Source organism: Perca fluviatilis, chromosome 18 (genome assembly GCF_010015445.1).
Source record: "Perca fluviatilis chromosome 18, GENO_Pfluv_1.0, whole genome shotgun sequence".
Lineage (NCBI taxonomy): Eukaryota > Metazoa > Chordata > Actinopteri > Perciformes > Percidae > Perca > Perca fluviatilis.
Genome location: NC_053129.1, coordinates 10,693,774 through 10,706,974, shown reverse-complemented (window position 1 = coordinate 10,706,974; position 13,201 = coordinate 10,693,774). Strand labels below are relative to the sequence as shown.

General features: G+C 40.3%; 1 protein-coding gene across 2 annotated transcripts in view; it reads left to right on the top strand.

Moving 5' to 3' along the window:
* The window catches only part of pla2g7 (phospholipase A2, group VII (platelet-activating factor acetylhydrolase, plasma)), a 14,999-nt gene extending 1,863 nt beyond the window's left edge, over positions 1-13,136 (top strand). For both annotated transcript variants that reach the window (XM_039780998.1, XM_039780999.1), the window contains exons 3-11: positions 1,793-1,943; positions 3,880-3,973; positions 4,092-4,160; positions 7,188-7,365; positions 8,630-8,743; positions 10,028-10,119; positions 11,386-11,556; positions 11,666-11,814; positions 12,321-13,136. In XM_039780998.1, the coding sequence (XP_039636932.1) occupies positions 1,793-1,943; positions 3,880-3,973; positions 4,092-4,160; positions 7,188-7,365; positions 8,630-8,743; positions 10,028-10,119; positions 11,386-11,556; positions 11,666-11,814; positions 12,321-12,421 (1,119 nt within the window). In that variant the 3' untranslated portion in view covers positions 12,422-13,136. The remainder of the gene's footprint in view (positions 1-1,792; positions 1,944-3,879; positions 3,974-4,091; positions 4,161-7,187; positions 7,366-8,629; positions 8,744-10,027; positions 10,120-11,385; positions 11,557-11,665; positions 11,815-12,320) is intronic.
* Positions 13,137-13,201: the final 65 nt, after the last annotated feature.

Genomic DNA, 13,201 nt, shown 5'->3' with positions numbered 1-13,201 from the left:
CAAAAATCCGCATAGGGAGGTTGGTTGGGGTGGTGGATGGATCAAACAACACAGGACTTTCACCCAGGAGACCGGGGATCATGTCCCGCGTGTCACTTTTCCTAAACCCAACCGTCCCGTTCTTCTTTTCCTAAACCCAACCGTCCCGTTCTTCTTTTCCTAAACCCAACCGTCCCGTTCTTCTTTTCCTAAACCCAACCGTCCCGTTCTTCTTTTCCTAAACCCAACCGTCCCGTTCTTCTTTTCCTAAACCCAACCGTCCCGTTCTTCTTTTCCTAAAAACCCGTCCCGTTCTTCTTTTCCTAAACCCAACCGTCCCGATCATCTTTTCCTAAACCCAACGGTCCCGTTCTTCTTTTCCTAAACCAACCGTCCCGATCTTCTTTTCCTAAACCCAACCGTCCCGTTCTTCTTTTCCTAAACCCGACCGTCCCGATCTTCTTTTCCTAAACCCGACCGTCCCGATCTTCTTTTCCTAAACCCAACCGTCCCGTTCTTCTTTTCCTAAACCCAACCGTCCCGTTCTTCTTTTCCTAAACCCAACCGTCCCGTTCTTCTTTTCCTAAACCCGACCGTCCCGATCTTCTTTTCCTAAACCCAACCGTCCCGATCTTCTTTTCCTAAACCCAACCGTCCCGATCTTCTTTTCCTAAACCCAACCGTCCCGATCTTCTTTTCCTAAACCCAACCGTCCCGATCTTCTTTTCCTAAACCCAACTGTTCCGTTCTTGTCCCGCGTGTCATGGAAACGTAAGCCCACCCACGACCTTTTCCTTAACCTAACTGCGTCAAAAGTGACGCCAGTAGTCCGGACCAAGCGCGTTTAGATATGACAATAAAGGAGAATTTTTGCGTCAATAACAACGCCAAAGTCACCTGACCAAGCATTCATATTTTATGCGATGGGAGTGAAAATGTGTTGATATGGCAGAAAAATCGCTCCCCAAATCGTTCTGCCCTAGTTAAAGCACAAGCAGACATCTAACCACAGAGCATGTGTTAACTTGGTCTGTACGTGTAAATGTGTAACTTTTGATTTAGATAGATGAATGATGAATTTGCTATGCTTTGAATGGGAATGACTGTATGTAATAGAGGCCTTTCCCTAACTAAAATAAAGTGAGAAATTAGAAAAAGGAGAGACGCATTTAAAATGGGGTATAATAACTAAATAGAATTACTTAAATTCATAGTTTATTTTGGTTACATTATAACGAAAAAAGCATGACAATTTGTGTGAATGTGTAATTGACCAAAACATGATACATGTTCACACCAGTCCATTGCACATTATGTTACTCACACAATTAACAACCGAAAAAGGCTTTCCTATACAATCCATGAAATAACCCCGAATATCAGCAAGAAAGAACCAAAAGAAGAAAAAAAACGTTCTCATTGGGAACATGAGAAATATGCTTTATCAAGAATGCAACTGAATTTCAGCACCGTTTAAAGCCACCGTACATAAAAAAAAAGAACAATGTAAAATGGACAGAGGCTAACAGTTAATCTAGCCTCTATACAACTGTTTAGTCAGCAGCAATGAGAAGATGATCAACAGTTCCATTACAACATTCATTAGTCACTCTCGCAGCAGTTGAGCTATGATCAGAAGTGTTTCAAAGTTCAGCATGAGAAAGAGACACAAAAACATATAATCACACACGTTTTGCGAACAGGATATTTAGGACATACAGACAATAGACAGTATTTGTGTGCTTAATTCTGCATTCATGTTATTATCAGCTAATTCAACTTTTTCTCTCTCTGCTGTGTGTCTGGTTAACAGGGCAGCTTCTTCCGGCTTTACTATCCTTGTCAAACGACTGAGAAAGCACAACGACCAGACTGGGTACCGTGCAAGGAGTATTTTAACGGTCTAACGGACTTCATGAACATCAACAGGACTGTCGGTGAAAAGATTTTCAACTACCTCTTTGGTAATTTGACTCCAATTCATAATGTGCAGAACATTTCACATGTGTTTTACACCTCTTTCCTCTACCATACTACATGTTTTTTGTTGTTGCGTGTTTTTGTCCATTCATCACAAATGTTTATTTGTTAATTGCTCCTCAAAATGGTCCGGATGGGTTTTGAATGGTTTCCACTCCTTCCAAACAGACGTTGGCCTCCCCCTCATTTCTATACAGTGTTTAAATCGTCTTAGAAATGAGGCTGTAAGTGGCCGGGTTGGCTCAGTGGGTAGAGCAGGGCGCACATATACCGAGAGGTTTAGGCCTCGACGCAGAGGTCCGGGGTTTGAATCCGAACTGTGACGATTTCCTGCATGTCTTCCCCATCTCTCTCCCCTTTCTCACCTAGCTGTCCTATCAAATAAAGGCGGAAAAGCCCCAAAAAAATCTTAAAAAAAAAAAAATCAATAAGGCTGTAACTAACAAATTTTTTCATTGTTGATTAATTGGTCGATTATAAAGATTAATCGATTAGTTGTTTGGTCTATATAATGTTAGCAAATGGTGATTTAATGTGGATATTAAGTTAACTGTCCTAAAAAAGTGAAGGAACCAATAAATATTCACATTTAAGAAGCTGGAATCAGAAAATGTTTTTTTTTTTTCATTCATAAAAAATGACTCAAACCGATTTTCAAAATAGTTGGCGGTTAATTTAAAAGTTGACAACTAATTGATTAATCTTTATAGCTCTACTTAGAACCTTGCTTGTGCCATGTCATTTGTATTTTTGTTGTCAACGTTGTGTTATTGTTGCACTTTCAACTGCATTGCCAAGCAACAATGAAAGCAGAAGTGGAGCCCACTACAATTCTAAATACTCCAGTGAGTTTCAATTCTGTAAGACAGGCAGTGTTGTGCCTGAACGCATTCATTGAACGATAGTTCATGAACTCGTTCATATTTTGGGGCGAACGTGAAGTGAACATATTGTATTACTGCCTGATGACCGTTACTGTGAACTCGTTCATTCTGGTGTCTGTGAACGGCACGCTCCCTAGTTTAACTTCGTTCAATAGGGTGCCAGATTTCTATAGAGCCTTCCAGGCGAAAACCCGGCTAAAACACACCGTAAACAGGCCTCAATATGTAGCGGAAAAAATCTGGCAACACCAGTCGCACCACCGCATGCGTCATCAAAACAAAAAGCAGCGTGGAGGTAAAGAGTATAGAAGTACTTCTATACTCTTTGATGGAGGCGATGAAGCAGCAAGGAGGCTTCGTATGATCATTTAAACAAGTTTTATGACAAGGTCGGTGAGGATGCGAAAAATCATACATTTCTGTGCAAACTTTGCCCGCCGGCTTTCAAAAAGAAAATCCGCACTTCAGTCACATCCACAGCAAACCTGAAACGGCACATTGAACTGATTGGATATGAAGATGAAATCTGACGCATAGTTTCAGTGTTGAAACTGATGAAATAATTGCTCTCTGTGGTTCTATATAGGCTGTGGCAATCATTTTGAAAAATAATAGCTCGCGGCAACATATGGAAAAAAAGAACTATGAACGAGTTCATTTTTGGAACTGTGAACTTAGTTCAAAATTTTGAAGTATGAACTATGAACTGAACTAGTTCATTTTAAAATGACAGGTTCATGTTCCCACTGTAGAAATGTATGGGAACACGATAGCATGCTTTGGGAAATGGTCATGCTTTTTGTGGCCGGGTTGGCTCAGTGGTAGAGCAGGGCGCACATATACTGAGAAGTTTAAGCCTCGATGCAGAGTTCCAGGGTTCGAATCCGACCTGTGATTATTTCCTGCATGTCTTCCCCCTCTCTCTTCTCTTTCTCACCCAGCTATCATAATAAAGGCGGAAAAAGCCCAAAAAATAATCTTAAAAAAAAACATTGTGCTTTTTAAAAGCTTTTATTTTGTCATTTGTTTGTTCCAGGGTCCTTCAAGATTCCAGCCTCCTTGGATGCTCCGTTTAAATCAAATGTCAAATGTCCTGTAGTCATCTTCTCCCATGGCCTTGGAGCTTTTAGGTATACACAATCCCTTCTAACACTGCTACACTACTAACTCTGTATGAATTGGATGTTCTGCTCACTTATCAGATACTATGAAGGTGTCATTTAATTGTATCTCCTCGGTGTTTCCTAGGACTTTGTATTCAGCCATATGTGCAGAATTGGCCTCGCAGGGCTTCATTGTGGCGTCCGTGGAACACAGGTATTTGTACAAGATTTTTTTTATTATTAATTACAGTTGGCTTTCAGCAGAATCTTCATGTTGATGTCAGGATTTATTTAATTAAAACAGGAATCTTTTTGTAGCACCCAAATGAGGGTTGTTGGACATATACTCCAACTGTAGGCTGACAACATGCACACTGAACATATGAGTTCTAGTTTTCTTTTCTTTTTTTTTAACCTTCTTTATTTATTTATTTATTTAGGGCTGGGCAATATATCCATATTATATCGATATCGTGATATGAGACTAGATATCGTCTTAGATTTTGGGTATCGTAATAGGACACCAGTCTTCTTTTCCTGGTTTTAAGGGCTGCATTAGAGTAAAGTGATGTAATTTTCTGAACTTACCAGACTGTTCTAGCTGTTCTATTATTTGCCTTTTACCCACTTAGTCATTATATATACATTACTTATGATTATTTGTCAAAAATCTCATTTTGTGAAAGCACCAATAGTCAACCCTACAATATGGTCGCAATGTTGACTTCAAGGTATTTGGTAAAAAGCATTGTGATATTTGATTTTCTCCATATCGCCCAGCCCTGTTTGTATTATTTCAACATAGATCACATTCCTGTATATACATCATATCAAATCAAACGCTTAACCAAATTACAGTTCAAAACCAAAGCCCTATCACCCGAGCACCCATCATAAAAGTCTGTTACAATCGTGTTTGCAGTTTCCCAATTTTCTCTCATCTTCTATTGACTTTAAGAATGTGTCCACAGGTGCCCGTGTTTCAGCATATTCCATCTCATTCTCTAGCAGTTTCAAAGCTATCTTTTCTAACTTAATCATTTCAGTTGCTTCGGTGTTCCATTCCTTCTGCGTACGTGTATTCAAAGCAGTCCAGTTCCTCATAATGACCTTCTCTGTGACCACGCATAGCGAGAGAAATATAGCTTTACTGTTCAGATGACATTTTTGCCAAAGTTGTGAGGAGATTCCAGTTGACCGTTAGCCAGTCAGACAATAATAACAGAGGTCTCTTCTGCGAGCGGCTGTCTGTTGATCTGTGGAGTAGGAGTGGAAAGGGTGTGCAGACAATGGTACGAACCAGGTCATCACATTTCTTTTCAGTGCAGACACAAGGGGACCGTACCAAGATGAACATAATGGCCACAGCTAGTCCATCCACTCGTGTGGGTGGAAGTGGTATCCCTGGTTACAGGCTAAAGCCACAGGGGAAAAAAAGGCACATGCTAGTGTTGTGACCGAGTCCACACAGCTGTGACATGAGACAGCAGTGATGGTCAGAGGTCAGTCCAGCCGCTCAGCCAGCTGTGCTTTGGTCTCACACCGTCACATTGGTTTGTTTAGTCCGTTTCCACAGAACAAACCACGGCAGTCTGAAAGAATTTGCAGCGAGTGTGAACGAGGACAAATACAAGTTCAAGCCCGGGTTGGTGTTTAAGTTTGTGTGAGAGATGGAGAACTAGTAGTCTATATCCGCGACGTTCCACTTCCGGGATTGCTCCGGTGCCGCAGGAAATTCCGCCGGATGCATGTCTTTTTGTGTTTGTGTTGGCGTTCTAAACTCTGGTGGATTTGTGAGGACTAGGGTTAACTGCTCCTCAGATCTCTGCAGGGTAAATCCAGACAGCTAGCTAGACTATCTGTCCAATCTGAGTTTTCTGTTGCACGACTAAAACTACTTTTGAACGTACACATGTTCCACCAAAACAAGTTCCTTCCCGAGGCTATTTTGCAGCGGCGCCGTTGCTCCGTCCGGCGCTTAGCACCGCCCATGACGATTGTGATTGGTTTAAAGAAATGCCAATAAACCAGAGCACGTTTTTCCTCCCATTCCGGAATGCTGTGTGGAGTATATAGACCAGAGGTGCCCAGATTCTTTCATATGAAGGGCCAAAAATGGATCTGGATGAAATGCCATGGGCCAAAAAGTAAATGCTGATTTTATGAGAAAATGTATTCTATTTTACAGAAAATTAACATTAAAAATCTGAAATAAAATTTCGAACGTTTACAGTTATCACTTGCAATAGTAGGAGACATGAGCCCTGACCTTGTTTTTCACAAGTCTTTCAACATTAGGGCTCCAGCTGACTTACTAAATGTTCTTTTATCAGCGTGCCACTGCCTCGATTGCTCCATCTTGACTGGCTGACTCAAAACCAGTGACGTTAGCACGGCTCACAGCATGCGAGGGGGAGCGGGAGAGAGAAGAAATACCCTATTTTTTTGTAATTTTTCGTAGATAAAACTTACATGCGTAATTTAATAAGGAAGTTTACCAGCACTGTGCTGAACATTGCTGTAAAACTCAGATGAAGTACTTTTTAGCTGCACAAAACGAAGTTCCGTAGTCATTACAGTTAGGAATTTACAGCACTTTCAAAATAAGGAGAATAAGCATGAGCATGTCATGCCATGGGGGGGCCAAAACAAAGGGAGCACGGGCCAAACTTGGCCCGCGGGCCCTAAATTGGGCAGCCTTGATATAATAGACCCTCCCCCGAAGCGCTGTGGAGGAAGGTCTGGCAAAGAGAGAACTAGTAATGGAAACATGACGGGATTCGATAACGTGATAGGCTCCTCAAACACAGATGCTAGATAAGACCGACTTAAATGCCTCCTTGAACACAGGAGCGGTTTAGTGACTTCAGTGAGTGTGGCCCAGAAGATGTTCTCAGCCCCTGACCTGGGACCTGAAGTTTCCTTCTTGTCTTATCATACCAACAACAGGTTTCTGGAAATTTCACCACATTGTTAGCCTGTGCTAAAAACCCAAATATTTACCTAGTAACATAAAGGAAGTTCTATTCCTCTCAAGCGCTGCAACTATCAGTTATTTTCATCTAGTTGCATTGAGATTTTTTTCCCAATTTGCTTTTTGTTGTTGTTGTTCGACTAACAGTCTAAAACATTAAGAAATTCAATTTCAGTTCACATCTGACAAAGAAAAACAGCAAGTTGAGAAGCGGGAACCTTTCTAATTTTGCAGCATTGTGCGTTTCTTTTTTTTTTTTAAACGCAGAGACCAGTCGGCCTCAGCCACGTATTATTTCCGTGACAAGACCGAGTCCGAGAAGGCAAACAAGAAGAATGTGCCTAAAACATCTGGCTCGGCTCAGGAAGACAACTTGGTAAGAGAGTGGATGTACTACAGGGGTCTGAAGCACGGAGAGAGAGAGTTCCCCCTCCGAAACGAACAGGTAAGAGGAATTTACGTTTTGATTGTGCGCTGTGCTTTGGGAGCTGAACTCCATTTGCCCTGTTTCTCAACATAACATTAGCAGTCTGTGACTAGGAAAGATAGAGGTAGAGGCTTTATTCCTCTTTTGGACAAATGTGGGCTCAGCTGGAATGGACATGTGAACTTTACACTCAGTCAGTAACCGATATGCTGCATGACACCGATGTTCACATGTAACCACATCCTTGTTTTCCGTAAGCATATTCTCGGAGCTGTCATGAGATAATTTTGAATTCATTTGGACGTTCCTCCTTTTTATTTGATTTGATTTAATTAGGATCCCCATTAGCTGATGCAGAACATCAGCTACTCTTCCTGGGGTCCACACAAACCGTAAAACATGACAACAGATAAGACATTTTCAGACAAAACAGCCACATGATAGAAAAATAAGAGCCGTATAACTAGCATTCTTCCTTGCAAATATAACTACATATTCCTCTTCATATACTCTTATAAATATACCAATAAAATTTACAGGTATTCATATTTTTTTTTTTTTTTTTTTTTTTTTTTTTTTAAAAAAAATTTTTTTTTTTTTTTTTTTTTAAAAAAAAAAAGGAAAAAAAAAATTTTTAAAAAATTTTTTAATAAAATGTGTTTTTTTTTTTGGTTTTTTTTTTTTTTCTTGTGTGTGTTCACGCTTCGTATACAGCGGACGTAAACATACACGCCACTTGGCGTGTTATTGCGAGAAGAAAGCAACACTTGAGTTTAGGGAACGTGACACGCGATCCCCGGTCTCCTGGGTGAAAGTCCCGTGTCTGACCCGACCAACCTCCCTACGCGCATTTTCGCCCTTTTCATACGACTCGCTACGGCGTAAATTCACACGGAATCGCAAGGTAATCCAAGTCAGTGGAGGCCAAACGACGTTGATAAACACGCTAAAAAGCGAGTACGCGTCTTGACAACACGCCAACGATGGCATACGAATTGGCGCGTCATACATACGCCACTTCATGAGATCAGTCTGGTTGCTGATGGTCTCTCCTCAACTTTCAACCAGGAGAGATTGACATGCAAGTTGTTTACATGAGACCTGAGTGGACATCTATGCTGTCCCATCATTTCATTAAATAACGCACTCCATTAAATTGAGTTTTTTTTTTTTTTTTTTTTTTTTTAAAAGGCTTGGATTTATGTGACAACGTGGCAATATTTAGCATTTCCTTTTCGCCTCGTCTTTCCTAACCCGTGGGACTCGTTTGTGTCATTCCCAGGTGAAGAAGAGAGCAGACGAATGCATTCTGGCTCTGGACAGACTCACCGAAATCAACTCAGGGACACCGGTGCAAAATGTTTTGCAAACGCAGTTTGACTGGACGACGTTGGAGGTAGTATAACCTGTACATGAACCTCCGTCTAGTTTCACAGAGATCACACAAGGTTGTTTTCTTTGTGTATATATATACATATTTTTTTTTTTTTTGGAATGCAAAGCATCCAACAAGGCAGCAGCACACACGATTTAGTGACAAAACAATGACTATGTAGAATTTTGAATAAGACAGCAAGCTAGAGATGATACAGGTTGGAGCATGTCAGAAAAACAAAAGGGAATATAGGGGTATTTTTCGAGATCACAGTAGATACATTTCACTATTGAAGTTGTGTCATTTTGGGAAAATCATTGTAATCGAATTCTTCCAGATGTAGAACACCGCCGACTTTAGGTCAAACTAAAGAACACGTTTCATTCATGGGACATTTATATGATAAAATGGTCCAGAAGTTAAAAAAGCAAGTACATTTTTCGAAGTAACTTTTTAGGTATTCTGAGTACATACTAATATATTTGGACTTAGGTCCAAGTATTATAGTCACTTCCAGGGGTAATTTTAAAGTCACGCTGTTATTGGGTTGGGACAGAAGTACTCCTACTAGAGTAAGATACTGTAGTGCTTCCTTCAATCAGTACGTACTCGGGACTGAGGGTGCTATCAGCTCTTCTGTAATCTATCTCAAAGTAACTTCCTTCTGTAATCTATCTCAAAGTAACTTCCTTCTGTAATCTATCTCAAAGTAACTTCCTTCTGTAATCTATCTCAAAGTAACTTCCTTCTGTAATCTATCTCAAAGTAACTTCCTTCTGTAATCTATCTCAAAGTAACTTCCTTTTCTAATACATAAAAGGAGCAGATAGGCGTTTCCTTGCAACAAGATGACTTTAATAAACAGTACATAGAATATGGTTTGCAAAGAGAAACAAATTCTGAGTTTTGAAATTTGAGGTGCTTGTACTTTACAAGTCTTTTCTTCTCGTGCCAATTTCTACTTCTACTCCACTACTTTTCAGAGGGAAATATTGTACTTTTTTTACTCCGCTACATTCATCTGACAGATTTACTTACTTTACAAATTTAAGATTTCTGCACACAAAACATGTTTTTTATTTTTATAAACTACCCAAAACAAACCCACATTTGGACCCAGCCCAGGACTTTTTAATGCCAGTTTGATCATTTGAGCAGTGGGGTTTTGGTGGTAAGGAAAATATAGAAAGTCCCACCACCTGTATCCTGTGGGCAGAACCTGACACTGATCAGACTAACATTTGAGAGTAAAGTAATAATTTTTTTCGATCACTGATCCATTTCCTCTCTTCTCCTGGCCAACAGAACTCCATGGATCTGTGTCGGATAGCGGTGATGGGGCATTCCTTCGGCGGAGCAACCGTGATTGAAGCTCTGTGCAAAGAGGTTAAATTTAAGTATGTGGATTTCCAATGTACATCCAGATCTCGATGAGAGAAGCAGGAATATGATACAACATTGTTCTCTTAAAGCTACAGCGCGTAGTTTCTGCCGTCCCCCGTGAGGAATTCTAAGTAATAACAACCAAACTGTCGGCGCGTCCACATGATACAAGCCCTCCGTGATCCCTCCTCCACACAGTTGCTAGTAGCCAAGGAGGACACGGAGGATTAAAAAAAAATATGGACTCTTCAGAAGAGGTCATTATCTTAAATCAAGTTTCTGCGCGGGGAAGTCACAAGACGCCACAATCTCCTGAACACACATACTGAGAAATCCAGAGAGAGTTGTGTGGAGCTGATAGTGTTAATTAGCAACGGCCTTAATGTTACGGATGTTCGTTAATATCAAAAAGTTACACACTAAAACTTTAAGGGGAGACGCTTCAGCTGGGAAAATATTTTAAATCAGATATCACCATGAAACTTCCCCAAAGTTGATTACTTACATGAAGACAGTTCTCAGAAAGTTTGTTTAAATATGCAAATTAGGCATTCTCTTGTTAAATACTGTATGTGCTCATCTGCAGATCAGAAATCTGAACATTGGATTGGTTTCATTTTGTTGACATTAAAGGTTTTTACCGAGGGAGTTTTGGATCTCACTTTGTATCGCTCCTTAGAAAATCAACAGCCGTGTTGGGCATGTTTTAGGTATAAAATGTTACATAAATCAGTCTATACAGTAAACGATATAGGAACAACCCCCTTTGTAAAAACATTCAGAATAAAGGAAGGCATGAAACTGCAACATTTTGTTGTACGTGCTACTGAAGTGGAGATTGCTGGTCGCAGAGTCTGGGGAAAAACTCATTTTGACCAAACGGCCTTTAAATATACGGATGGTAAAATTCGGACATTTTGAAGACGCTACAGGTGAATTGGGTAAACGTTTTACCTGACTGATACCATGAAACTTGCCCAGTTGATTACTGACATTAAGGCATTTATTTTCTTGTATTACAAGTTTGCTGAAATTTTAATGTTTAAATATGCAAATGAGGCATTCATGAAATTGGGAGAAATCTACAGACGCAAATAAACAAAGTGAAGTAAAATATACACCTAAATGTTAAGTTTTATCCACTAGTCTGAAAGAAGAGATAAGCCCCAAAACCTCAAAATTGAAAAAAAAATGTGTTCTGTAGTGTCTCCCTTCGAATGATACATTTACAGTATTTTTGCAAAAAAAAAAAAACTTTCCTGAAAACTGTCTTGAATCAGGTGTGGCGTAGCGCTGGACGCCTGGATGAACCCTCTAGACGACGAGATCTTTCCCCGGGTCAAACAGCCGATCTTCTTCATCAACTCGGAGAAGTTTCAGTGGGCGGGGAACATCAGCCGCATGAAGAAGCTGGATTCAGCCGTCATCCAGAGGAAAATGATCACCATCAGGTACAACGGACAGAGATGAAGTCGGGTCGGATTGATTTGGACAAAAACAATAATAAAATAATAATAATAATTGGTTTCCTGACTTTGTGGTGATGTTTCCATTCATCAGAGGCACAGTCCACCAGAGTTTCCCAGACTTCACCTTCCTCACGGGCAACTGGATCGGCAAGCTGATGAAGCTGAAGGGAGAGATCGACCCGGAGCTCGCCATAGATCTCTGCAACAAAGCAACACTAGCTTTCCTGCAACGCCATCTCGGTAAGAACGAGAAAGCGCTCCCTAAATCGCTGCCACTCCCTTCTGTTATCGCGCAGGTTTATCATAAGGCTCTTATCATTCGTTAACCCTCGTGTTGTCTTCCCCTCGACCACGCAGCTTTTTGTCGTTCTGGGTCAAATTGAAAACTGGTCTTTTAGTCGGCTGACACTTTTGTGGCTTTTTTGACATTTTGAAGCCTTTTCCCCCCTACGTTTTTTTTGTCTCTTTTTCCGAGGTCTGTCGATTTTTTTTTCTTCATGTTTTTGAAGCATTTTTAATTACTTTTTTCAACCTATCAAATTTCTTTTTCAACTGCTATAAAATACCAAATTAATTAAAATTATCAAACCATCCATTGTTATTTTTTTTTTTTGGACAATTTGTTGAAAGAAACCCACATTTTTGATATAGAGACTTTTTGAAAATGGGTCAAATTTGACCCAAGGACAACACAAGGTTTAAAGAAGAAATGCACAATTAGTTTTTTTTATTCTCTGACTTTGCAGGTCTAGAGAAGAACTTTAACCAGTGGGACCCTCTGATTGACGGCCAAGACGATCACCTCATTCAGGGAACTAACGTCACTTTGCTGCAGTCTGCCATCTGAACCGCGTCATGTCCCTGCACAATGCAGCCGGGACTGCCTCCTGCGTGGGAGTCAGCGCAACGCTCCCTAAAATGTCAAGCCGGGCCTACTTGGCATTTCAAAAACGGACTAAGGATAACATTTTTGGAGTAGTAATAACTAGAGAAGATCTTCTCTAAGTCATCAGCAGGAAAGATTTGTTTTCCTTGACAGATCACGAGGCCTGAATGTCGCTGAACACTTCTGTTCACTGTTCTTTACTTAGTAGCAATTTCTTCGAGAAATTGCTGCATCATTTTTCAGCTATGAGTGTATATGATCATCATGTTATTTCACACAAATATTGTACGTCTCCGAGGCTGTTGTGACCTTCCGAAAGAGACTAGCTATACTATGATTACAGTTTGATTATGGAACAAGACCTATAATGAGAAACGTATCCAACCAGTGAATTGGGGATGGGCATTGTTAAAGGAAAAAGAAAAAAAAAATAATGAATGTGATTGAATATGATCTGATATGAATTATTGATCGATTCAACAGAGAGCGGCTACACAAGTAAACCAGCATCATTAAAAGCTTACAAACACTAAAAGGTTGCATCGTGGCAAAATGTGCCGTAAACCGAGTACTGCTTGCCCTGGGTCAGCGTCAGACCTCCACTACTTTTCTACACCTACTGTCTGAAATATCTGCCATTACAGAAATTCCAATAAATCTGGTTTGTATTCAAAAATTGTTTTATTTTTTTTGCTTATTTATTTAAGTGGCTTCATCTTCCTGGTTTGCTTACTCATTGTT